Source organism: Pezoporus occidentalis, unplaced genomic scaffold (genome assembly GCF_034315485.1).
Source record: "Pezoporus occidentalis ecotype Australia unplaced genomic scaffold, CSIRO_AGI_Poc_V1 ctg27, whole genome shotgun sequence".
In the NCBI taxonomy this organism is placed as follows: Eukaryota; Metazoa; Chordata; class Aves; order Psittaciformes; family Psittacidae; genus Pezoporus; species Pezoporus occidentalis.
The window spans coordinates 198,729-225,628 of NW_026914611.1; the positions used below are offsets into that span (position 1 = coordinate 198,729).

Sequence of the window (26,900 nt, forward strand, 5' to 3'; positions counted from 1 at the left end):
TTGCCAGCATAAAATCAAAGGAAATTTACTGGCATAAATACACTCCTGTTCGTTCTGTTTCCTGCTTTTAAAGCTGTAAACCATTAAATGGCATTATGAATTACATGCATCAGAATGTTGTGTACCTTTAAAACAGTGGAAATGTATTATCAAACCTTTGCTTAGGTGCCGAACAATCTTCACTCAAGTACAGCATTTACCTCCTTCAGTGCCTTTTTAAAAGAGCAATACCATTCTTTTTAAACACAGCATCAAAAGGTATTATAGGAGTTGAAATAACTTAGAAACTTAAAAGAGCAGAAAACCTTTCATCCCTTTCCTTTAAACACATCTAATGAGACAATAAAAGAAATTAAAAAAAAAAAAAAGCAGTTGCTTGGTTGCAAATTGTGAGCACTTTTTTCGTTCTGATATTTACCTAATTACTGAAGTACAATAAGGATGCTCCCACTTCACCTGTGTAGTGCCCTTGATAAAAAAAGGGCAAACAGAAAAAGAATCTAATTAACCTAGTTTTAGTGTACCCAAAGGTTTGTTCAGAACCTGAGAGATTCTCAACAGCAGTTACAACTTTCACAACAGCACAATATTCGATGGTTACCAGTTCAATGTCCTTTCGGATGGTTTGCCTGTTTCTCATGTCATTAATAGAGATATCATCTACTCCTGACAGAATTCTTGTTACAGCAATTTTACGGTTTCCTTTCAACTTTGCACGGAAAATATCTCCTTCTGTCCAAAGTTCTGCCTGTTTGCTATCATAACATAGAAAAAAAAAGCCCAAAACACAAGAAATTAACACCAAAGATTATTAAGTGTTCAATAAAGTAAGAAGAAAAAGACATCTACATTAATTTTTAAAATCATTTATAGTTAATCTACTTACTCCATAAGGAAGTGTTGTTGTGGTCCAATCACTGAACCAGGTCTATTTATTCTAATCCAGGCAATAGTTTCAGCAGCTGTCATCCGATAATGCTTCATAATATAACAGGCAATAAGTGTACCAGTTCGCCCAAGACCAGCTGTGTAAGACAAAAGAATCGCTTCTTTCATACACCCATCTTCATATGGAATCTGCTGTAGCTACGTACATTGTTACTTGGCCTTGCCTGGTGTATTTACACAATTATATTAAACTGTTACTGATCAAAAGTGCAACTTACCTTTTGATATTTTTTTTTTCCATTTACAAGGTTACTAACACATCGTTCACATGTTTTTTTGAGTGAGGTAATCTTCCAAAGCCAGTGACTTTACAAAATCTGTAGGCCCGCCCTTATTTATGCATTTATCTACTGATATTTATATAGGTATGAGAAAGCTTTTATGCATGGGATAAAACAGCTGGCTTTTTTTCCCCAAAATTCTCAAAGCACCTAATTGCAAATTGAAACTGAAACCAGCTGATCTTCCCACCCATTTCTAACTAATGTCTTACTGTAGTTCCCACAGCCCACCAATTTTGCAATAAGGAGAATTGGGTAATAACAGACACAGGCAAAAAGTACTCCAGAATGAGGAACTTCTTTGTAATGGCCCTCAAAACAGTTCTATCTTGGGAAACATGAGAGGGAAAGGACAGCTCCAAGAAGTGTCACTTCTTGACCACTTGCTGTAAATGTCAAGCCACACATCACCTTCTCTCATTTGACAATAAACTGCTCAACACCAGCATAAAATCTTGCAGCCAGTGTAAAAGTATAGCCCAACAGCCAAGACAACCTCACAGCACTTTCCATGCCTTGCCCAGCTTTAAGAACTGGCTACAGTATTCTAGTCTTCCTCAAGAGTTAAGCACAAGTTGAGGGACATAAGGTAGTTCAGACACCATTAGTATTGTAAATATCAAGGAATATCTTAATTTGAATGAAAACAAAGCACTTGTATCACTGATACTCAATATTCAGGTGTAATCAACTAAGCAGTATGCCCAAATTTATTACCTCTGTGGAGAATAAGAATGCGCAATTGTTTCCCAGCAGTCAGGATGCTGTTTTTACCAGTTCTTTCACTTCACTGTGTAATTATGTTAAACATACAGCAAATGGATGGCAGATCCAAGTACAAAAATGCAGTCTTTGCAGGTCCCAGGCAAATGGGTTAAGAAAAGGCCTTGCTACTTCAGCCACAGTACTAGCGGCTATGCTAGTGAGGCAAAGTTTGTGGAGCAAGAATGTCTGACAATCAAAGATGGTGTGGGAAGGGAAACATAGTTCCTCTAGAACCACAGAAAACTGTATCTTTGCTGTAGCTGTAATGGGCATGCTTTGAATATCTTTCCCTTGGCAGTCTAACTCTGGAAGAACAGGTACTCGGAGCATGCTCAATGTATAAAGGGTTTCAGAGGGATAAAGACTTCTGTGATCTGGAAGAACTCTCATACTTGATAAGGAATCTCAAAAAACTGGACTGATATTTTCAAAAGTTTATGACTTGTATATTTAAAACGTGTATTTTCAGAGAGATTTATAAACCCTGCCAGGACTTCAAATTCCGGCTCGAAAGCATCCTTTGAAAGTGCAAATGGTTTCTAGTAGAAAGAGCTGTTGATATTGGCAAGCTCACTTTCCCCAGCCTCATTTTTGGACACATCTGTGAAATTTTTTCAGGAACTTAAAGACATTAGAAGATGAAGTGCAGCATATAAGCACGGACAGAATTTGCATGGAAAAGCTGCAGACTGGCAGACCTGCTAATAAGTTAAAGGAATTACAATGCAAAATACCTCAGGAACTGTAACTAGAAGCATCGCTTGTAATATAAATAGTTTTTACACTATACCTTTGCAATGAACAGCTATAACACCATCAGCATTTTCACAAATATTTAGAAAGGTTTTAACTATAGTATCACTAGGCGTGCTTCCATCAGCAAAGAAGAGGTCAAAATGCTCAAATCCAGCATCTGTAAATCGTTTGGCATCATACATTTTTTTGTTGAGGCGTACTATAGTGGTGACCTTATGCTTCCTGAAGTATGGGAAATAAGCCTCTGGAGCATGGTGGGGATAGCCTATTTGAAAAAAGAAAGGGAAAAAAAAAAAGAAGAGAGTAAGGCTCAAACTGCAGAAATAAAGACTCAGCAACAAGAGATGAAAACACTTTCGAAATAGAATTCATGTTCAGTATAAAGAAAGAGGCTATTTGAAAATGGAATTTTAACATAATGACCCAAGTCAGATACAATTAAACCAAGCATTAAAATTTTACTGCCAGGGTTCTTATAAAAGAAAAAGAGCCAAGGAAAAAAACAACTGTTTGAGGAACAATTTTAAAAGCTTGGTCTTACTGATAACAATCAACTAAGAAAGCAGTGGGCTTCTGTCCCCCACCTCCTTTTTTAAGCATACCATTTTCAATTTTACTTCTTGAATGAGGTCCACTGAAGGCAATGAATTTGTTTGGTATTATCCAGTTAAAATCTCCATTTTCTGCTCTCTGTCAAGAGAAAATGCTTGGTTTATCATTATCCCTGTATTTTCAGGCTTTTCCTTATTGTTTCAAAATACATGCTAGATAGAACTGATGTACAGTTTTTGCCAAAGGAAGTTATGTTAGTTGCCTGCTTTCTTTTCCACTGGGAGGATGCCAGATGCTCTCAATCTCACTCTTCTTGCTTGTGTTCTCCTCTTTCTAAATTAGAGTTTTAGAACACCACAACAGATGGCCTTCTGATGAAGGTAAACTCCTAATTTTTAATCTTTATAGGTTTCTAAAGTATAACCTTGGACTTATCTTTGTCCACAATTTAAATATTTTTTACCTTTTTTTTTAAGCTTCTAAGAACAATTAATTTTCTCTTTCCAGGTAACTGGCAGCTTTGCTGTTCTGAGACTGCACATATTCTGTCAAGAATTGCAGCCCTTCATTGTCACATTCATTCCCCATGCCCCAAAGTGAATTTTGTAAGCCTAGAGTTTCCCAGCCCTGTTTCCTTCTTTACCTCAAAGAGGGTGTTGTTATTATACCGTTGCCATATGTTCACAGATACATACTTTAATTGTTCTCCAGAATTTGGTTAGGCTTGGACCACTATGCCCTCGAATGTTTCATCAAGATGGCTCAAGAATATGCATGACCTCTAAAAAGTGGCCAAATTATCACTCCCCATCATCCAGGGCTTTAATAATTGTGAAAAAAAAAAAGTATTTATTTCCATTTTGGTTTCTGTTTTCCCTGCCATGTTTGAGGCCAACTATGCTTAGATCTGAATTTTAATGTTCTCTGACAACACATCTTTATTGAACAAAGTTTAACGAGACAAAACAGAAATGGAACATAATACTACTACTACAAAACAAAAACAAAACCAAAAAAACCTCACTCATATTAGGAACAATGATCTTAATATTAGTAACGGCAAACAAATCAGAAGATTGATACTGAACACTTACTTCATAATGCTCATATTCATTTACATCAAAAGTACTGAAATCCAGGAAACCATATTGCAAAGCCTAAAATTCAGAATACAGCTTTTAAAAAAGACAAAACCTTCTCCATGAAGACAGTTTATCACTCTTTCAGGTTACTGAAAAGCCCCTTAATACCTGTTCTACTCTCTCAAAGAGATTTCTTCATATGTTTGAAAAAAATACAGCCTTGGTACAAAACAGACTTGAAAATTTTAAGTATTGCTTGAGAAGCAAATCCACTCTTTTCTGGTTTTACCTAACCACTACAAAATCCCAGACTACAGAAGCAATATCTTTTTATTACTGCAAGCTGTACAAATTAAAAAAGATAAAAATAATTGGCAAAAATTATCTACTGAAATTATGAATAGATTCTGAAGTCTGCATTCAAGGATTACAAGTATTTTTGTGCATGAATGCTATTCACTCTCACTACAATGCTAATATCTTCATGGATTTTAAATTATTTGCAGGCACATAGCACTAGAGTGGTCCCCAATGTCCTATAATTATCCACACCGTCATATTTAATTATATTTAATACTGTATAAAAAATGTAAACATTCAGGTAACAGGCAGTTTACCCACTTGTGAGGTCAGGAAGCACAAACACATATAATCCCACATCTCCAGGTATTTAAAATACTACATTCTAATCTCCTCTTTCACTACATCATCTTCTTATTTTTCCTGGCTGTTCACTGGTACGAAGAAGAACAGCAATTCACCACTCTTGGCATACAAGCAGCCAGTGTCAAAACATGCAAAAAAGATGAAAATCACAAATCTGCAAGAAGATGGCTTAATCTCAGCATATATTTGGCAGAGATACCCATAATACAAAAGACAGTAGTAGGGTGGAGAGCTGCAGAACTCCCCATTTCACTACTTATACAGACTTAAAAGAACACATCTAAATTCCACTGGCTTTCAATATGTTAATTTGCCACTGTACTGGTGGTAAAATAAGCACCTGACTCCTAACAGTTGTTCTACTTGTATTACTAAAGAAAAACTTGAAATCATTAGCACGTATCACTAACCAGTTCAAAACTACTTTCAAAGGCTATATTCATCCTAAACTGCAAGACTGCGGGTGGGGGCGGGGGGGGAGATACGACTGGAATAAAAATAAACTTATCACAAGACTCTTAGGGATTAGAGGCGTGATTTACTGTTCTGGAATATTACATAAATAAAACTTAAGATTCCCTCTTTAAAATCACTAGTTGGCTACATAAGGTATTGGTCAGTTTCTGTGGATGCTGTATCTAGAAGTTTTGTTACAATGCATAATAAACTACGCAACAATCAGAAATCTGCTGCTACTGAACAGCTTTAATTGGATGGTAGTTTCCTAAGTCTTCTTCTACTGGGCAATACTTAGCTGACCTTTTGCAATACAAAAAAAATTGGTTTACTGACCTTGTTTATTGCATGAAAACAGTCTAGCAGTGTCAGATGAAAACTGCAAGTACCAAACGAAGCATCCCTGTAAGATATGATGACCAAAAGAGTTAAATTATTATATTTTAATCAAAGTGAAAGCAACTGAAGATACTTCTCTAAAACATCTTTTAAAAATTGTTTCAAAATAACTACAATTATAGTGAAATAATTATGTCAAATGATTACTTAATTTTCCTCACCTTGCATCTTACAATAGCAACAAAACATAAAGCAAGTTATGTTAACAGATGATCCAAGAGTAAGATTACTCCAGTTATAGTTTTGGTAAAGCTGACATGTTCAATTTCTGACATGAACATTGAAACCAGCATGTTTCAGTGTTCATGTCAACAAAGAACAGACAATACAAAAGCTAATGCCTAAATTTGCATCATAGTCTAACATACACTCTTAGAACATTTTCTTATGAAGGACACTTTCAAAAAAGTAAATATTAATATGATAACAGCAAGCACCTTTTAACTGAAACTGTCAAGATACACAGTTGTATCTTGACAGTTTTAGTAGAATATAATAAATATTTATTTAGTAAGATATATAAAAGACTTTCCTTAACATGCATAAAATAGTCAATGCTCAAACACGAACAGAAACTGGCTTTCATTAAACTCTCTTCTCACCTACAATTTTTTAAATTCTGTTGATCCTACAATGACATGTTCTTAATATGTGGCCGTTACTAGATTCCATAAACACTGAAGAGTTAGCATTCCAAAGGAATGCTACAGTCAAGCCAAAATTTATTTAAACTCAATCTACATCAAAGAATATGATGTCTTGGCAGAACATCTTCTTTTGAGACCAGGCAACCCTCATCAGCAGAGAATCATTAATGTTTCTAATATATTGTGTTCAAATGTCAACTGACAGGAGGAAAAATGTCTGAAGAATCTGTATGGCTGCCTCTACAATTTGTTTATTTTCCTCTTTAATGAATCGGTGTGAGAGGTGGTGGTGGGGAAATCATCAAGAGAAGGAAATTAGAGAACCCATTCAGGTAAAAGAGAAGACAAGTAAAGGTCATTAGGCCAAACAACCAGAAAGAACAAGTGGATGAGGCCCTCTACAGACAGATAGGCACAGCCTCACATTCACAAGCCGCAGTCCTCATGGGGAACTTCAACCACTCCAGTATCTGTTGGAGGGACAATACAGCAGGACATAAGCAATCCAGGAGGCTCCTGCAATGAACAATGAACAATTTCCTCCTCCAAGTGATACGGAACCCAATGAGGAACAGTGCTCTGCTGGACCTCACACTCACCAACAATGTGTTGCTCCGTGGGGATGTGAAAGTCAAAGGCAGCCTTGCTATGAGACAGATGATGGAGTTCAGGATCCAGAAGGCAGGGAGGAGGGTAAAAAGCAAGCTGACAATCCTGGACTTTAGGAGAGCAGATTCTGACCTGTGGGGATCTGCTTGGAAAAGTCTCATGGGATAAAACCCTGGAAGGAAGAGGGGCCCAAGAAAGCTGGTTAATATTCAAGGATCACTCTCAAGCTTAAGAGCAGCTCATTCCAATGAATATAAAACAGGCAAAAATGTCAGCATACCTGCATGGATGAACAAGCACCTCATGGGCAAACTCAAAACACAAAAAGGAAGCACACAGAGGGTGGAAGCAACCTGGGAGGAATACAGAGACCCTGTCTGACATCCAGAGATGAGGTTATTGCCTAAATGAAATTTTATCTGTCCAGGGATGTCAAAGAAAATATGAAGAGCTTCTATACATACGTAAGTGACAAAAGGAAGACTAGGGAAGATGTAGGCCCATTGCTCAATGAAATGGGAGACCTGGATACACAGGACATGGAAAAGGCTGAGGTACTGAATGCCTTCTTTGCCTCAGACTTTACAGGCAAGATCAGCCTTCGGGAATCCAAGATCTCACAAACAAGGGGGAAAGGCTCGAGTAACAAAGGCGTACTTTTGGTGGAAGAGGATCGGGCTGGACAATAGTTTGATAAACAGGAAATATCTAGGCCCATGGGTCCCGATGGGATGCACCCATGAGTGCATCAGCAATGGCTGATGTCATTGCAAGGTCACTCTCAATAATCTCTGATCAATCATAGCAACTGGAGAAAATGTCTGAAGACTGGAGGAAAACAAATGTCACTCTCAATTTCCAGAAGGTCAAGAAGGCATCCCCAGGGAACCAGAGGTCAGTCAGCATCATCGCAATCCCCAGAGAGGCGATTGAATTGCTAATCCTAGAAACCATTTCCAGATACATATAGGACAAGAAAATCACAAGGAGTAGTCAGCATGGATTCACCAAGGCAAAGTCATGCTTGACCTATTTGATAAACTTCTACAATGAAATAACTGGCCTGGTAGATGAAAGAAGAAGCAGTGAATATTGTGTACATGAACTTCAGTGAGGCCTTTGACATTGTCTATGTAAAATATTCACAGACAAGCTAGTGGTATGTGACCTGATTGAGCAGACAGGTGGACTGAAAACTGAATGGCTGTGCCCAGAGTGTGGTGGTCAGTGATATACAGTGACACACTCTAATCTGAGGCCAGGAACCAGCAGTGTACAGCAGAGGTTAATACTGTGTTTGATCCTGTTCAACAGCTTCATTAATGATCTGAATGAATGGGCAGAGAGTTCCCTCTGCAAGTCTGGCGATGACACCAAACTGGGAGAAATGGCTGATACACCGAAGGGTTGTGCTGCCATCCAGAGGAACCTTGACAGGTTGGAGAAATGGGCTGATAGAAGCCTCATGAAGTCCAACAAGGAGAAAGTATAAAGTCCTGAACCTGGGAAGAAACAACCCCAGGCACCAGTACAGGATGGGGGCAACCTAGCTGAAAACAGCTTTGAAGAAAGGGCCTGACGGTTATGGGGGACACCAACTTCCACACGAGTCAGCACTGTCACCTATGACAAGGCTAACAGTATCCTGGACTGCATTAGGCAAAGCATTGCCAGCAGGTCAAGGCCAGTGATCCCTCCCCTCTCTTCAGTACTACTCAGGTCACACCTTGAGTACTGTGCCCAGTTCTGGGCTATTAAGTGCAAAAGAGCCATGGGCATACTGGAGAGGGTCCAGCAAAGGACCAGCCACAAAATAAGTAAGGGACTGAGCTATGTTATAATATAGAAGGAAAGGCTGAGAGAGCTGAAACTATTCAGCCTGGAAAAGAGATGGCTTAGGGGGGACCTTTTCAGTTAATAATAAATGCCTGAAGGGAAGGTGCAAAGAAGACAGAGACAAGCTCTTTTCAGTGGACCAAAGACAACAGGCATAAACTGAAACACAGAAGGTTCTCTCTGAACATCAGGATTCCTTTTTCACTCGAGTGTGACTGAGCACTGGAATGGGTTACCCTGAGAGTCTGTGGAGTCTCCATCCTTGGAGACATTCACGAATCATCTGCATGTGGTCCTAGACAATTGCATCTAGAGGGCCCTGCCTGGGCAGGGATGTTGGACCAGATGATCTCCAGAGGTTCCTTCCAACCTCACTGTGATTCTGTAAGTGAAAAAAAATTCTTTGCATCCTACTAACATAAGATTTCCTGTTGATAATGACCCTAAGTGTCAACTACCTGACTGACTTTTTATTGTTCTGTGGGAAGGTACTGGTTTTCGCAGAGATGAAGATCTTAAAGGAGCAGAGCCCAGACCCAAGATCATTAACAGAATCAGAATTCCTCTATTTACACCAGGTTTAGTTGCACTGGTAAACTCAAGAAAATGGTACAGTTTGAAGATGCTTCAGCAGACTGTATTATTTATCCCAGAGGCTGGACATGTCTTCAGAAGTCAGCTCTCAGTCTTATTAGATAACACATCTCTGTGTTTCTTTCAGTAGTGCTGTCGAAGTGACAGTCTAGAAATCTGGGTAGGGTATATGACCTGAGTGAAAACCTACCTCCATCACCCACATACACCTTTATGATATTTAGAAACAAAACTTACTGTATTCCTAAGCATCACCTTTGTTCTTCTGGGAATATAAAAATGGAATTTAAAAGTGAGAAATGGGATGATGGAAGTATGCAAATAAAGAGAGATGCTACTACACCATTATACTGTGGTGGTGGCAGGGGGAAGTAATAGAAATTCAAACCATCAAAAGCTAATCTCTTGGCAAGAGAACTAGAAAACAAACAAGCAAGGACTGAATTAATCAACCCATAACAATATAGACAGTAAAACTGCCCCCTAAAATTTTCTGGCCATTCTTTTCTGCATATTGTGTCAGTCAATGGAAAATTAGTCTGACATTCAGAAACTCTTGTTGGGAAGAAGCTGTTCCTCTGCACAACTTGTGGACTCTATTTGCTACACTGAGCAGCACAGCATGTACCACAGAGAGAAGTCTGTGGTCTGAAACAGCTGGGATTATACTCCCCCAAGGTCAAACAACCACAAACCAATGGTTTCACACATTTCCTCAATGGCAAAAAGAAATACTTTAAAGCTACTAAATCATATCACAGTATCACAGTATCACAGTATGCTGGAGATTGGAAGGGACCTCAAAAGATCATCTAGTCCAATCCCCCTGCCAGAGCAGGAACACCTAGATAACGTTACACAGGAATGTGTCCAGGCGGGCTTTGAATGTCTCCAGGGAAGGAGACTCCACAACCTCCCTGGGCAGCCTGTTCCAGTGTTCCGTCACCCTCACTGAGAAGAAGTTCCTTCTCAAGTTTAAGTGGAACCTCTTGTGTTCCAGTTTGCACCCATTACCCCTTGTCCTATCATTGTTTGCCACTGAGTAGAGCCTGGCTCCATCCTCGTGACACTCCCCCTTTATATATTTATAGACACTTATAAGGTCACCCCTCAGTCTCCTCTTCTCTAAACTATAAAGACCCAGCTCCCTCAGTCTTTCCTCATAAGGGAGATGCTCCACTCCCTTAATCATCTTGGTTGCCCTGCGCTGGACTCTCTCCAGCAGCTCCCTGTCCTTCTTGAACTGAGGGGCCCAGAACTGGACACAATATTCCAGATGGGGTCTCACCAGGGCAGAGTAGAGGGGAAGGAGGACCTCTCTCGACCTACTAACCACCGCCCTTCTAATACATCCCAGGATGCCATTGGCCTTCTTAGCCACAAGGGCACAGTGTTGGCTCATGGTCATCCTCATATGAGGGTAGTTAGCAGTCTTTATGCACATAACAATATTTGTGGGTTGCTGTATGCATTCCACTAGTAGGAAAAATGGAGTGCTAAGAGTATTACAAGCCACTTGTGATGAATGACAGATATTTTGATACATTTAACTATCAACTACTGGCACAAAACCAGACTGCCAAGTAAGAAAGCAATGTAGATCAAAAATCTCAACCAGAGGGTGTACAAAGCAGCGTGGCTCCTTCACCTTCCAGTACCAGCTGCTAAAACCCCTGTTCAGAAGTCTGCACTTAAAGCTCAGGCAGTGAATATGGCATGTGTTAAAACTTCAGGAAAAAAAAAAATATTAAATTACTACTGACGAATGCTACATTCTTATTCAAAGTACCAAGCTACAGAAAGTTCTAACAACTTGTTATTTACCTGAAAGGAAGATATGAAACGCTTCCAGACAATATAAGCCTGTACACATCTTCTGGGGATTCTCTCAGGTATATTATCTATTTTTGTGGAAAAAGAAAATAAAAAGATTATTTTAAGATTGGTATTAGCAACTTCAAGTCACTTGTTTATTAAAGGAAGACATAATTAATTATCACAAAACTCAAAAGAGCTGGGAAAAAGTGGCATCAAGAACACATGTATGCAAATGTACAACAATAAACCTAATGGAAATGGTATAAATACTGGTCAACCCAGAGGAATATGCATTAAAAAAAAAAACCTACAGATCTATGCAGGAGTTGTCTAACTATAGGCTAGAGTGAAAAAGCTTCTATCTGGATTCTTCCATTTTGCTAGTACAACGCTGCTGGACCAGTCTATACATTTACTTTTTTTTTAATTAAACTTTAAAGATATAAATCTGAACACAAAAACCCAGCAAAGGTATCAGCAAAGCTATGAGTCATCTGGTCTACAAAAGACTGTGTACACTCAGCAGACAAGATTAAAACAGTAATTCATGTATGCTTTGATTTTCCTACAACACTACGTTTTCATTATTCCAAATTTCCACTGGTGACAAGAGTATCCAGTAACTAAATCCAGATGCCATAAAGTTAAAAAAGAAATCTGTACCTTCAGAGGCAAAACCCTAACAACAGAATGAAGTAACATACTTGAAGCACTACAGATCAAACCTTCTACTGTCAAAAACACTTGGAAAATAATCCACAAAGGACCAACTCAAAACAAATATCCATATGGTCTTGTCTGATGTCTCTTGGATAGCCTCTAACACTAATCCTTACAGAATACTGTTTATAATATGAAAATTTCTTTATAATAAGAAACTCTTATTTTATGCAAATCATGTCTTCCAATACCACCAAATACCACACCCAGCATGGCAGGACATAACAACTGTTAATAATAAGCTGTCATTAACAGGTGAGTATTCAGTAATTTCAAGTTAACACTTTTTCTTTAAAACAGTATTATCTAAGCTTTAACACTGTATAAAAAGTTGGGTAGTTTTCAATACAGATTGCTGTTCAGTAAAATTATTTACATCTCATGTTAATGACCTTTTTCCTTAGAGGCTTTTTGAAAGCAAGAATCCTAATGAGTATTAATTGAACATCCCCTAAAAATCTAAGTGCCGCATTTTTGCTTTCTGGTGCTTTTGACTTTTCTTTTAAAAGTTGGCATTGCCTTTCAAATTTTTTTGCTGCTGCTGCAAAAAAGCCAGTTTGAACAAATGGCTTAACTTACCTTCAATATCCTCTCACCACAAACACGCATACCTGCATCCGTGTGAGGTGAGAATGGGAGGTGGAACAGATGTTGCCAAAAAAGTAAAACACAAACCCAGCTTGAAATACATCCTAACAGACAACTAAAACATAGATGGCAACAGGTGACTCCTTTCATTTTGCCTCTGATTCAGCTGCTGTGTTATTTTCTGAGCATTCTTCCTGTGCAATTAGCAAAACCAGAGGGAAAAAAAAACTGTCTTGCTTAAGTAGTTTAGTTAAGTAATGAAAACTGCATGTTTTGTTTGTGAGTGTGCTTTCACTGGGAAGGGGTAAGTGGCTTTTGGATTTATACAACAGGAACAGAAGAGAGACTTTAAAAGCCCCAAGAATATCACTGAATGGCTGCTCCTCAGACACCAGAGTTCACTTTCTATTCTGCAGGCATATTCATTGCCTGAATCAGATAGAACGGTTATGTTCCAAGAAATTTCAAGTTGTGTGCTTCGATACAGTCATACTTTCCATCTTGCAGTGCAGTGAACACATATTGCTAGCATCCATATTAATCAGGCACTGCTTGCTTATCAGAAGAAGAGCCCTGCCCAGAAAGAGTTACAAATCAGACACATGAAATGGCATTAGCTAACAGAAAGTAATTAAACAACAGGAACAGAATTCGTAGCCAGAAATGAGTCACCTGGAAAAAAACATGGGACTCAGTACTATAAGGCTGGGTAATATACAGACAGTACTATTTGTACAACAGGTAAACAGAAGTGCAGCTAATACCAGCTAATCCTTCAAGTGTATGTAGCTCAGAAAGGCCAGGGATTTCTCCTGTATCTCAGATGAGCTTTCTCATAGAAAACAAGCTTCAAAGCAGAAGCTGCAAGAGGCAAGTTTTTTTCCACGTTAAATGAAGTGTTGTATTAAAATAAGTCTAAATAGTGTTAACAGTATACTGAAACATGTCAGTTCTTACGCACAGATCCAACTTCTGAAAATACTTTACCTGTGAAGTTGCTAGAAACACCATTTTAACATTCACGCATGTGTGTATATACTTTCCTTAACATAGTTCTATTAACACTTGGTACATATAAGGACACAAAAAACCCCAGCCTTATTTTGACACAAAAATCCAATGTTTACCATCGTTCAGTATGTACAAAAAGGACACTGCAAGAAGATGGCATTTTTCAATGTGAACAAGCTACTAAGCAAAGTATGTAGTTCTTCCTATATAACTGAAGCAATATACAGTATATTCACTGAAGAAGGAAGCTCTTTGAGTTGAATTTCTCAGAATTTTCTGAAACAAAGAGATATCCTAGTACACTTTAGCTGTGACATTACTACACATACAAGATACTATGCATGAACAGTTGCAGAGCCAGAAGTTCATAAAATAGTCAGATCCATTGGTTTTTCTCCATGAAAAGTGGCTTACTATAAAGAGTTAAATTAGTATGAGAATATCTGGATGTTCTGTGCAGTGCTGTGTAGTACGAGAGTATCTGGTGTACTGGTGTTCAGTGATTCAAAAGGAAAAAATGGCATTCAGTCTCTACACAGAACAGGAAAGATCACAAACAGATACTTACTTCACCAGGAAACCATCTTGGCAGTAACACAACACAAGGAGCTGTGACAGTCAAAGTGGAGACAGGATCAGTTTCTGTCACAGCTTAAGACCGCAAGAGAGTACCCAGCTGAAAATCTTGGATGCAAGCGAGGCTGGAGGCTGAACATGAGTGAACCTGGGTTCAGGCTGTGGGTGACCCGAATTTCAGACATGGAAACAGATGAGAGAGACTGAAGGAGTGCAGGAAGGAGCAGCAAAGCCCAGGGAAGGAAGAGAAGCCAAGGCAGTGGAAATGCATCTGTATATGCATGTATATGCAGAAATGCATCTGCAATATCAGCAGAAATGAGAGCGCTGAATATCTGACATCTGCAGTGATGCAGTGAGCAGGGTTTAAGGAAAGATTCACCTCAAAAACATACTCCTGACACAAACTGAAACTGTTTTTTATATATATATATATATATATATATATATATATAAAACACTACATATGTAGCTATATATGAAACAGTTTCTGACCAGAAGGAGGACACTAAAGCCTTAAAGGTGAACAATTTCACTGGAATGATGTGCATGAACAAAGTACTTAAGAAAGCCAGCAAATGAGAAAATAAAGGTGATCAGAGAGACCTGTAGTAGACAGAAGTGCTGAAACACAGAACAACTTTCTAAGGCAGTAAGCAGAACTGAAGTTTCAGAAGAGAGTGGAAATGTTGATCTCATGAATAGCAAAACAAAGATGTATTTTTAAATTCATGAGGTATGTCCTGGTGGAAAGAGATGAAATGGGAAAAGACATAATCTCCAGAAATTAAAATATAATAAACAGCTGAAACCGGTTTGTCCAGATGCTGATTATGTTTCTGCTGTGCTTTCTAAGGTGACAGAAACTTAAACGAATGAAGTTGTTATCTTAATCCCAACAAAGCAAAAAACAAGAAGTACTATTAAAAAGATTAAAAATCTTAAAATAAAATTCAACCTATTATATTAACTGTTATTTAGCAGGCATTTTCTGGGGTAGTTTTTATCCAATATTGTACATACAAATCAAGAGAAGTCTTTTAGAATTTTATGTTGATTTCCCAAGGGGCTCCTTCCCTGCAGGTCAGGAAAATATGAAAAAAAAAAAAAAGAAAAAAAAAACAGCTTTAAAAAAAAAAACCCTAAGAAGTAGTTCAGCAGACCTGAAAGAAATCATCCGTAAGTACAGCTGCATCAGTTTTAGAATTTTCCTACACTCAATGCAAGTGCAGAAGGGTATACATACACATCTATATACACAGACAAATACACACTCTTAAAATCCTTTATGGATCTTTTACTTAGAATACTGTCCAGAAAAATTGTTATTATAAGGAACTGATGCCTTTCAAACTAAAATAACATACTGTTTTATCACACTATGTAAGCACTTGTCTACCAACAATTTAGAAATTTGCGTTATGCATATAAAAAAATATCCTACTGAGCTTCAATATACAGCCAGATTGCAAGTAGCAGTTGAACCATTAACATTGGCGTAATCAACCTTTTCCTTTAGGACATCTGTTTCTAATTAAGGAACTGCAGGCAGCTCTACGAATGGTCAAGAACCATCCAAGCATTGAGTGCTGGGAAAGGTGCACTCAAGCACTGCTCCTGACAACAGCCGCTATAATGTTCACTGAATGAAGTAGAAGGGACTGCAGGTCATGGAAACCCAGTCTTTATTTGGAAGCATTTAAAATCGACCTGAGAATGAGAGCTTTTTTTAGCAAGCCATGTTATTATCTTACTCATATCAGTGTTTTCAAACCAGCCCTATTTTTAAACAAAAGTTTCCTAAATTAGCATTACAATCATGAAAACAGTATTCACAATAGGATGAAAAGTATTTCTGGTACACAAGGAAAGGAGGTTCTGGTTGAAAAAAGCATCTTAATCTTCAATACATGGGACTGCCACGTGAAATAGAAACGCTGCATGCAAGACAAAACATGTTTGATATCCATCTATGACATGTTGCTCTTTCAGGAAAATTAAATAGGATATTTAAATATGTGGTACTGTTAGAAACTGTGCCAACTCAAGACTGTAAACAGCACTTTAAATTCACGCCTATGATGTACTTAGTCTAATAAACTTTATCTACCTTAACTCCAAAATCTGCTTAAGGTTGCTTTCTAAATCACCCATTTTACCAACCATACTGACTTAGAAACAAGAAAAAAATTGATCATTAATTTTAAACTGCTTACAAGCAAATTTCATGTGATGTAACTATATGCCAAAAATGACGCTCACCCAGAATAGCCTGAAATATTGTAAACTGCAAATAATCAGAACCCACCCATTCAGAACAAATGCAGGTAACTTCTGTGCGTGATCAGATTCAAACACAAGCTCACACACATGCCTCATTTTACTCTAATTTAAAAGTATTAAATATCTTATTTCACTAAAACCTCCATAGGATATACTAGTCAGTTAATAAATTTTCTAGGAATATTCCTTAAAAGAAAAGGTTAAATTCAGCAAAATTAGAATAGAAATGTATTAGAATAAAAAGCTTCCTGTATGGATTTGTGGTGTACTGAATGTACACATGTTGGCACATGTGGCCAACAGTCCCTTCATTAGCAGAAACAGTCATTAAGTGGACAAAGTGGCAGAGAGGGAATAACTGCCTGTCTGGGGCAACTCTCTTGTTCATTATAAACAAAAGCAAGAAACCTTCAATTACTTTTTCAACAGCTGAGGGGAAGATAGAAATCTCTATTAGCTGGGAACTGATCAGGCTGGACATATCAGTACTTCACAACAGCTAAGAAAACAAGCTAGTACTACAGTGAGGGACTCCCAAAGAGCAACCCTTCTTCCCCTATGGAGACCTGGTAAGAACATTGTGAAGAAGCAGCTAGTCCAAACAGCAAGAAAAGGTGCCACCGTGAAGACCAATTCAAAATTTTTCCCAAATACGGTTCAGAAAAAGTAGCTTTTTAGGGGACACGAACATAGAGAAAGCCAAGACTCGAGGCAACGTTTGCTTAAATTAAAGGCCAGTACTTTGTCCATGTCATCTCTGCCATTCGCTTCACAAGCACAAGCACCTTTCACCAAAATGTAACTGAGGGTACACATAATTTATCCACCCATAATGTGAGTGCTGCTGGAGCTACCCTTTTACCACCACTCAAACTGGACCACTAAACAAACAGGTTTTCCTCCTTTCGTAGCGAGAGATAATTCTGCAAGTGCCACAGTAAGAACAGAGCAGTTCACCATTTCATCATCACACAGATGGGTGCTAACTGCTTCTGCAGACTCCAGCTTCTACCCAGTATTAGGCCCACAGCTAGGAAGGACACTAACAAATTGAAAAGGCAAAAAAATCACTACTACGGATGAGAACAGATGAAGGAAAAAACGCTGCTTACCCTGACGAAAGAAGATGAGAAAATAGACAAAGTACAGAGATGAGTCCTGAAGGAGATGACCCAAATTACAGCAGTTCATGGGGCAGTACCCTCGGAGGGTCACCCTCCAAGTACATAATTAGAGCCAGGCCTGAGAAAAAAAACACTAAGTTAATGCAGCCAAGGGGAGAAGGGGGAGTTTGGGAATTGGTGGACAGGGCACAGAGCATACATTTTCTTTCTTAATACAGAAGGAGCAATGATGGAAGAAGCAGACTTTCCTCACCCACAGCCAAGTCCTGACGAAAATCAAGAGAAGCCACTGCAGAGATCAACTCAGAAGATCACTGATGCTTTGGTAGAGTGGTAAGGCCTGAACAGTGCAGACAGCTTCCAAGGAAAAGCAATTTTTCTTTAAAAGGTGAAGAACAAAGGTGCACAAATAACGTGTAAACATTCAATCCCACACTTTGAATTCTGGCTACCCTTTGTGGGGCTGAATGTGCCAAATTTATGCTAATCTACAAAGAAGAATATTATTCCCATTATGTAGTGTTTCATCTGTAAAAATGAAAAAAATACAGAATTAAAATGGGCGGAAGATGAACAATAAAGGGATTAATATATAAATTGTTAAGATTTTCTCTAAAAGATCGTATTTTATTCTAAACCTACATATATAACAATGTATTTGAAAACTTTGTTCTTCATTTTTAAGGCCATGTAGCTTAAGTTAGGCTGTGCTGTTGCATCAAAGTACACCTAGAAGGAAGCAGCAGATGCAGGAGGGGGAAGAAAGCGTGTAGCCTGGAGAGTTCAGAAACTATCTCCACTGAGGAGGAAAGACAAGTTATATGAAGGGGAGAGGGTGGAAACATTAAAACACACGAACTGTGAAGAAGGACTGGGAACAGACTTTGCTTGTAAACCAGAACACTAACAGCTGCCCTTACACTTCACCATAGTTAATGAAGACTTTTGTAATTGCCTTAGTAATCAAAATGAGCATATCATTATATATGTGTATGTATGTATCATGTGATATACACACACATACATATAAACAAAGGTCTCTGAATAATAAATTATGCTAATATATTCCAATACCTTAAATAAAAGTTAAATAATATTCTGTTTAAGAATACAAATTTAAGTCCAACGAGCCCTTAATATGACAGGCTAAGAAGACTTACTGTGTCTGTGGTATTCTTGGAAACTTGGCAGTGTGTTATTCCCACCAAGTAATATAAAGCACCTGCCTCTACAGAGTACCTTGCACCCAAAACTATGCTGAAGTTATCAAAGCCCTTACAATACACACAGACAAGCACTATTTTCATGACTAACTCTGCAAAGGCTACTTGTCCTTTCTACTTCCTTGCGCTTCCAACCTGAACTCTTCCAATCTGATGCACTGCCATGCAGTTCCTCAGCCTAAGGTAAACTGTTGAAATGGGAACTCATCATGAAGCTAAAAAAACAAAATCAGACAAAAAAAATATTCAATCCTCAGAAAACAAAACACAGTAGCAACCCACTGCATACACTACAAAGCATCAGAAATTAAATTATGATAGCTCAAGCAACAAAAAAGTATTACCAACAAGACATGGGCTGATTGACTAGAATTACAGAAAAGCTTCCAACAGTTTTGGTCAATAGCTGGATGGATCCTTTTTATCAAAAAGCAAAGCACTCTGAAGCAGCAGGTGGATGCTTAAGTCTACATATGTTTTAAATAAAGAAGGTCTCAATATATTTCCGTTCAATCAGGAAAGATGCTTGTAGACGTATTTATCGTGCATTCTGAACAGATCCTATACCATTGCTTGTCCCATGGAGAACAATACAATTCTTGTAGAAAGCAGAAATGTGTGACATGTATGTTTAAACGTTCAGCAGTCAGTGCTGTAATTAAGCCTGCCCCTTCATGAAAGATCATCAAAGGGTCCCAAGGAAAAAAAATAAGCCTCAGGGGCATAGTCTTTCTTCCGTAATCTTCCTTTACTCGAATCCCTCCCACATCAATCTGCAAAGAAACTGTACCCTACATTAGAGAAAAAGCAGTACTAAAGCCAAAGTCTGCTGCACTGGAAAGACAATTAGCATCTAGCTAGAGATATCTCACCACCTAGAACTTGCAATTATGCAAGACACACCCCCCCATTCAAGGAAGGACTGATACTCACAGAGTGCCTTCACTTTGCCATGTATTTTTAAGGGACACTGCTGAAATATACAGCCTGTACAATGCCTAAGCACAAGTCTCTAAACTCTGAAAATTACCAGTGGTTTTGACTAGCCTCTTCCTGCCATATGACAGCTGTCAGCAACTAGCCCTCCCACACGCACTGGCTAGTCAGTCATGATCTCATGTCATACTTCAGCTGGATCTGTAGTAGCAACTCTTCTGTACTTTGCAACTCCCACGTCCTTCACTGTGGTTCTCTGAAGCATGAATTGCCTACTCCTCTATACAAGAGCCTCCATTTTCAGTTTTCATGCTCTGGACTGTCACAATTCACAGATTAATTTTAGAGCTTTATTCAAATCTGTCCAAGCATTACCCTTCAACTGCATGTTGTTATTGCAACATGACAGGGCTACTGGATGACCAGAAATAAAATGTATATTAGGTTTTTGTAAACTTTTACATAGTCAGACACACCATTTTCAGTTTAGATTGCATGGGCATTGGTTGATTTTCCGTTCTGTGGATTGTGTTCAAAATGTTACACAAATGCTGCACGAGACAGTACTACCATACATGTTCAGAACAAAAGTTTACCAAAAACCAAAACTCACTTCCTTTCAAATAATGGCTGATAACTGAAGCTAGTTCCCATTCACTTTCTGGGCCTCCACTGTGATTCAGGTCGCTAGGTAGAAGCAGTTTTCCTAAAAGCTGCAATTGTCTTGTCAACATAATGCCTTAACCCCAAATAAGTTTAGTAATTCATGTTGCCACCTGGTTTAAGAATGAAAAGGTCTACAGCAACAGCTCTAAGTGACCACGTTTCAAATACTGACACATTTTGAAATCTAGTTCTTTATTTGTAATAAGTACTGTGTGAAAATACACAACAGAGAAACCTGGAAGCAAGGAGACTGCCAGCATCGCAGTAAGTACTGTATGGTCTTGCAGCTAATAAACAGGAATGACCTAGGGCTACATGAACTTTGGCCCCTTAAATCTCCAACATCAAAAACCACATAGGTTCACTTCATTTTATTACTCCATAAACAAGAAGGATGGTTACAATCAAGGTGTGTTATAGGTCAAAGCAGAACATGAATATGGTACACCACAGCTTTCATTCTGAAGCATTTTAATCCTTGACCACACTTTTGTGTACTGAACATTTGCAGTTGTGATGTAAAACCAGTCATTTTGACCTCTGCAGTCAGAGACCTGGCTCAGTAAATTTCTAGCCACCATATTCCCAAGCTTCATACAGGCTCTAAGCCTACCACATGATCTGACTCCTTCTTCTACACTAACTGAAGCGATCACCTTACATTAGAAGAGAAGCAGCTGGGGAAGAAAATGTATTTAAGCGTCCATGCAATGGGAAATGATACACTGTACTTAGTGCAAGATAATACTTCTCTGCTTTACAAAAGAAACCACGTGTGGGTGGGGGAGAGCAAAAACATCAAGAAGCAGTAATTTTTTTCTAAATTAAAATATTCATAGAGATTTTTTTTTTCCAGTGGTGCTCTTATTTCTTAGGAGCACAGACTGCAGTAAAGAGGAAAAAACCAAAACTGTACAACTCCACTAACATACCTGCTAGACTTTAAAAACTCTCTTAGTGTGTGGTACCTTACTATAAAATACATTCTTACGGCAATTATTCAAGAGAAAAGAATTGTTAAAAACAATTCCTTGCTTTTTTACAAATTGAGTATGGAAAAATTAAAACATTTAGCAAGCCAATGTAATAAAAAAATTCAAATACTTACTGCGTAGGAGCCTACGAGGAATGCAGCATTTGCTTGTTTTTTCTGATCAAAGCCAGTATAATGAATTATTCTCTTCCTTAGCAATGAAAATGACTGTATCAAAAAATGAACAATGTTATGATTTTGCGTTTTACTCTTCATGCCTTCTTTTAGAAAATTAAAGGAATACAAGTGCCTGTTCACCTACTTCCAGCCATCTGTATTCAGAGAACCAAGTATACTATAAACTAGTCTCTCAAAAGCTTTACAAGACTTTTTTTGTTTGCATCACTACCTAGATTGCTCCAGAATTTTTCCAAGTATCCCACCTAAATAATTTTTGGTACACATTACAGCAATCTTTCTTTTTCTTCTTAAATGTATCTTTCTGACTTCAAGCCCTATGTAACGGATAGATGTTTATGAGAAGTAAATACGACATGGCATTCTCATAAACATCACTGGCATGTTAAAGTCACAACAGTCTTGAAGACAGAATTTAGACTTGTTTTATTCTTAAAGAAAACCTGACTTTAGAGAAATCAACTTGCAGTTGTTCCTAAGGATCAGAATCCCTGAAAAATAGATTAAAATATTTTAAAAGTATTTTTAAACTTTATCATATATTTTAAAATTTCACCTTGGCTTTCTCCAATTACCTTAGAAGGAGGTGGAATGGTACTGCCAATAGAAAAGACACTTGTATCTGTGATGACAGCAAAAAACTATCCCCTAACTGGTCTTTGAAACAAATTTTGATGTGTTTGTATACTTTGATCAAATGCTACACTATCATAAAATGTCACATCTAAGCAGTGTTACTTGCTTAGACACTACTCAACACACTCAAGACAAACACCAGATCAGCAGTAGTAGTATGTTCTCAGCAATCCTAACATGCCCCTCCAGTATCACACCCAAGACACTCAAAGGTATTATGATACAGACATGTGTTACTTCAGAGCATCCTGTACTCAAAGATCAGAGAATCTAGTCACCGACAAAACTGTTCACAGTGCCACAGGGATAAAGCAAGTCTGAATTATGCAAACTAATACCACTGACAGACATCAAGGAATGAATGAAAAAAAAAAAGGAAAAAAAAAAAGTCTGTTAAACTATAATGTTTTGTACACTTCCCAATTTTCACAGTTCAGTGGCAGTTTCAAGTTCTAAGAATTTCTGAAGAGGCAAACTGTGATCCACATTAATGCTAATAAGCTTTTTTATCTACCTGACAGGTTTTATACTCAAACATCTGTGAGAGGTCAACTAACTTGAAGTTGTTCATGTTAATTAATACAGGAACTCTCTGTTTTAAAAAACATTATTTTCTATCAAGAGCTCAATTCCAAAGATTGCTGAGCACCCCTCAGAGTAGATAATCTGCAATAGCAGCAACGCACTCCCCATCAGCACAATGCCATAAATGCTATCAAAGATCAAATGTTGCTTCTTATCAAAGAGATATCAGCAGCAGAAGAGAAGCCCAAGTCAAACAAAACCAATCTCAAATAAAAATGTGTTGCACTTCACCCTCAAGCTCACTTAACACTGGCAGATTTCCAAGAAGAATGAATTCCAGGAGGGGAGCTTTTCATTTAAAGAAGTCTGTACCCATTTAGCAACTGATCATTTAGAAGCTTAAAATTAGTTACTGCCACAGTGGTGCATCTTCTGGATCTTAAAAGTAAGTGGGTTTTCATTCCTGATCCTCCCTAAATTCACCTCGATAAAATTTGGCACTTATAGTCAAAACTTTACTGGATTAAGAACCCAGGAATGCACCTGAACAAAACCAAACCAAAACACAAACTTTTCACCCATTTGGTTCTGTTCTTTAGAAAAGTCGAGAACATTAAATAAAAACACCCAAGTATTACCTTTAATTTCTTATTTAGCTTGCAGCAGTATCTGTAGACCATTGCCAGATTGAGTGGTCCAAAGTCTGCATAGAAGCTGGTAGGAAAAAGAGGAAAAATTGCAATGACCTCTGTAAATGCCCTTTTTTTTTCTTACATCAGATGAAGAAAGCAAGGAGTAATACATATGACATGTGCATCACTGTAAAAACAAGAATACCTTCTTGCAAGCATACTATTTTGTTGGAGGGAACAGTTTTGTCATGTCTAAATAGGGACTAAAGCTTTGTTTTCCACACACCACCACTCAAAACCAAACTGGAATACTTGAGGTTTGAAAAATTCTTCATACTGTATCACCCTGTGACACCAGTTTAGAAACTGTATCTTAAAAGCAACCCAAAAACTTTACTTTAAAAGAAGGCAATTATATTGCTCAAGAAACGTGAATGCTGAGAATAAAGATTGATTAGCACTTTCAAAAACAGTAAACATGCCCTTGGTCAAAAATATTTGAAGAATTAGCAGCATTCCAGATCACATACAGAGGCATACACTGTTCACTACAGGGGAAATAATATATCCATTGTCAGCTCATAAAGGCTTGAGTTGATTTTGCCAGTTTTTTCTCTTATTCCAGAAAGTTTAGACATTACACTTAATACCTGAGCAACCAAAGACAACCCCTTCAGCTGGGCTGTCCAGTGTACACTTCTGAATACATATTGTTGTATCATGCTCCTCTGTCTTCTAATAAGAATGGGTACAATGAAAGCTTCTGCTTTGAAAGGATTCTGAAGAAATCCTGATGGGAAGCCAAGAAGCCATTCTAAGCATATAAATCATCATGGCAGGTAAGTCTGAGAGGACCAAACTCGCGTAATTAGTTCTGTAATGGGAATGGTATGTTTCTCTCAGCTACATTTAAAAACAGAATGTCAATTAGACTGGTTCCTCATTGCTGTTGTTCTCATTTATTTCTGTAAAAAATGGGGGGGGGGGGGGGGGGAGTCTGTACTTACTTCTCATATACAAATTCATCATCTATGCAGAAATAATGGGTATTTGCAGCTCCACTCTTTGGTTTTTGGCAGAGAATTGCAAAATAAAGGCGATCTGAAATGCAAGAAAAATGTAACGCTTTTACAAACATCACACTTTTCTGCTGAAAGTCTGAAGTACTGCCTGTCAAGAGAATGGCTTAAAATGGTTTAAAATGCGCCAAATCTTCTTTTAAGTATTACTGAACTAGATATTATTAAGAAAAAGGTACACCAGGACTGAGGCTTTTTGCTCAGCAGTGTTCCCGTAATCCACAGCTCTTTAGTGTTCCTTCCCGAAGTGTTCCCAGGAAGGCTACTTGTTTGACAACTTTTAATGCAGCAGGAGCCTGACTTGCACCCACGCACACAGCAGAGACCCACCTCCTTTTGACGAGAGACCCCACCAGTTGCACTCCAAATACCAACACACACACAGAGCCCCAGCTAAGCTACAAATCCCTCAGCACTTCAGAGCACCTACGATAAACTAAACAGCAGAGTGTGCTTGTGCCAAGACACGCATTTCCCACCTTCCTGTAAAGCACTGATTTTGATGGTAGTGATCTGCAGTTAAAGCTGCAGGTGACAGATGCTGGAGGGATGCGAGGGAGCAAAGCACCAGCCCACTGATGCCTATGAGAGCACCACCTAGACATCCCCATCTGCATCCCCACCCCAGCTACCCCTTTAAAGCCTGCCTGCACACAGGCAGGAGACACCTTGTGCTTGCCCTGGCTTTCTTTGAGCTGAGGGAAAAAAAATGCCAGGGGTAGGTATTAACGTAGGTATAAATTATTTTTATGGAGAGGGGAATGAACTTTAAACACTGACTGTGCCACTGCTGTAAATTGCTGTGCTTGCAGGAGTTGGTCACTAAAAATTGAGGCCTTGCAGCACCACAACAACACTTTTCTTCCTCCTGCGGCAAAAACACCATTACAAAATACTTGGATTAGAATTCAAACCTAGAAGACTTCAGTTTTTGTAAAAAAGTTGCCTGGCACATATATATTACTTAAATATCAAACCACGCCACCTCCATATAAACATAAACACAAAGAGTAATTTGTGATAAGCTGTACCTCCTTTTCCAGAAAGCAGGGGAAGAAAAAAAAAAAATCACTTCACGCTTCGAAACAAAATCCGCCATCACTAGTACTTGCAAATCATTACTTGTATCTTGAAAATACACAGTAAAGTATGCCACAACAGGGGTCCCCATGTCTGCATTTCAACACTCACATGGCTAGTGCTCTGCTATGGATGGCAGTATCTTGGGGAGGTAAAGGCTGGCAACACCATCAAAAGTGTACATTTGCTAAATGCACATTTCAGTAGAACAGAAGCCTGAAGTGAATGGTTTGGCTTAAACATTTACAGGCCAGGTACAACCAGTGGGATGGTACAGTAATTCCTAAGGAAGTCAGGAACCTCCTTCCTTACTCTCAGCAGAAGATACCAAACTTGCTTATCTGATTTCTAATAGTCCCATCCTGTAAGCACAGCAGCTGCAGTACTAGCTGGGAAGTGGTTTACCTGCTTAAGAACTTCTGTACCTCCCAGCATTTACCAAACCACCTCCTGAAAAAGAGCCAAAGGTTGAAATTTAGAGTAACGCTGTGCGTTTTTAAGAAGTTACTAAACTGGTTCACAAAGAGAAATATATGTGGAGAAGAAAATGCACTGATACCACAACTGGATGCAAAATAATCTACGGGGAAAATGCTTCACAGCAAGGCACTTCTGGGAAAGTGTTTAGGCCAATACTTTGGAGGTGGAGGGAGCTCCTGTTTCCCACACCTCCCCTTCACCTGTCCCACCACTGTGTTACTCCTTGTGCTGTGTCAAGGTGGATTTGTGTGAACAGGAAACTGTAACAGGTATCCTAGCATAATATTAAAAAAATATACAAACAAAACACCCCCCCCAAAAAAAAACACCAAAAAAAAACCCCAAAACCCTAAAAAAAAACCAAACCAACCAACCAAACCACCAACCAAACAAAAAACACACAAAAAAAACCCAACTTATTTCTCTCTGCCCTGAGAATCACAGCTAACATTGCAGGGGAGAAGAGGACTGAGGGCAAAGGAGGAAGCAGAAAGGATAACTGAGAGGATATCATATCTAGGGATTGTGTTTAAATTGGCATTGCTAGATTGAACACATCACACTACAGCCCCAAGCTATAATTTCAAACCACTTCTAAACTGATTTAATGGCTAGCTGCCACCAGGTTCCTCACAACTAAAGTCTTCTCTGAGTTCGCTCACTGAACCATCCTACTAGGGGTTAACAGTGGGAATACACTGCCAGAATTCTTCCCTCCATGGCATCTGTCCTTTAGATACAGAGTTACACTGAGCTCTGCC

At 38.5% G+C, this 26,900-nt stretch overlaps 1 protein-coding gene across 18 annotated transcripts in view; it reads right to left on the bottom strand.

Moving 5' to 3' along the window:
- The window catches only part of CDC14B (cell division cycle 14B), a 48,001-nt gene that overhangs the window by 15,385 nt on the left and 5,716 nt on the right, over positions 1 to 26,900 (bottom strand). For 11 of the 18 annotated variants that reach the window (XM_062624562.1, XM_062624561.1, XM_062624553.1 and 8 more), the window contains exons 2-11: positions 24,508 to 24,601; positions 23,507 to 23,582; positions 21,645 to 21,737; positions 11,416 to 11,492; positions 5,843 to 5,909; positions 4,397 to 4,459; positions 3,353 to 3,440; positions 2,785 to 3,015; positions 887 to 1,025; positions 602 to 755 (exon numbers count right to left, since the gene is read on the bottom strand). In XM_062624562.1, the coding sequence (XP_062480546.1) occupies positions 602 to 755; positions 887 to 1,025; positions 2,785 to 3,015; positions 3,353 to 3,440; positions 4,397 to 4,459; positions 5,843 to 5,909; positions 11,416 to 11,492; positions 21,645 to 21,737; positions 23,507 to 23,582; positions 24,508 to 24,601 (1,082 nt within the window). Of the gene's footprint in view, positions 1 to 418; positions 469 to 601; positions 756 to 886; positions 1,026 to 2,784; positions 3,016 to 3,352; positions 3,441 to 4,396; positions 4,460 to 5,842; positions 5,910 to 11,415; positions 11,493 to 21,644; positions 21,738 to 23,506; positions 23,583 to 24,507; positions 24,602 to 26,900 lie in introns of all 18 variants that reach the window. The other 7 variants (XR_009965950.1, XR_009965947.1, XR_009965949.1 and 4 more) reach the window with 3 other exon arrangements.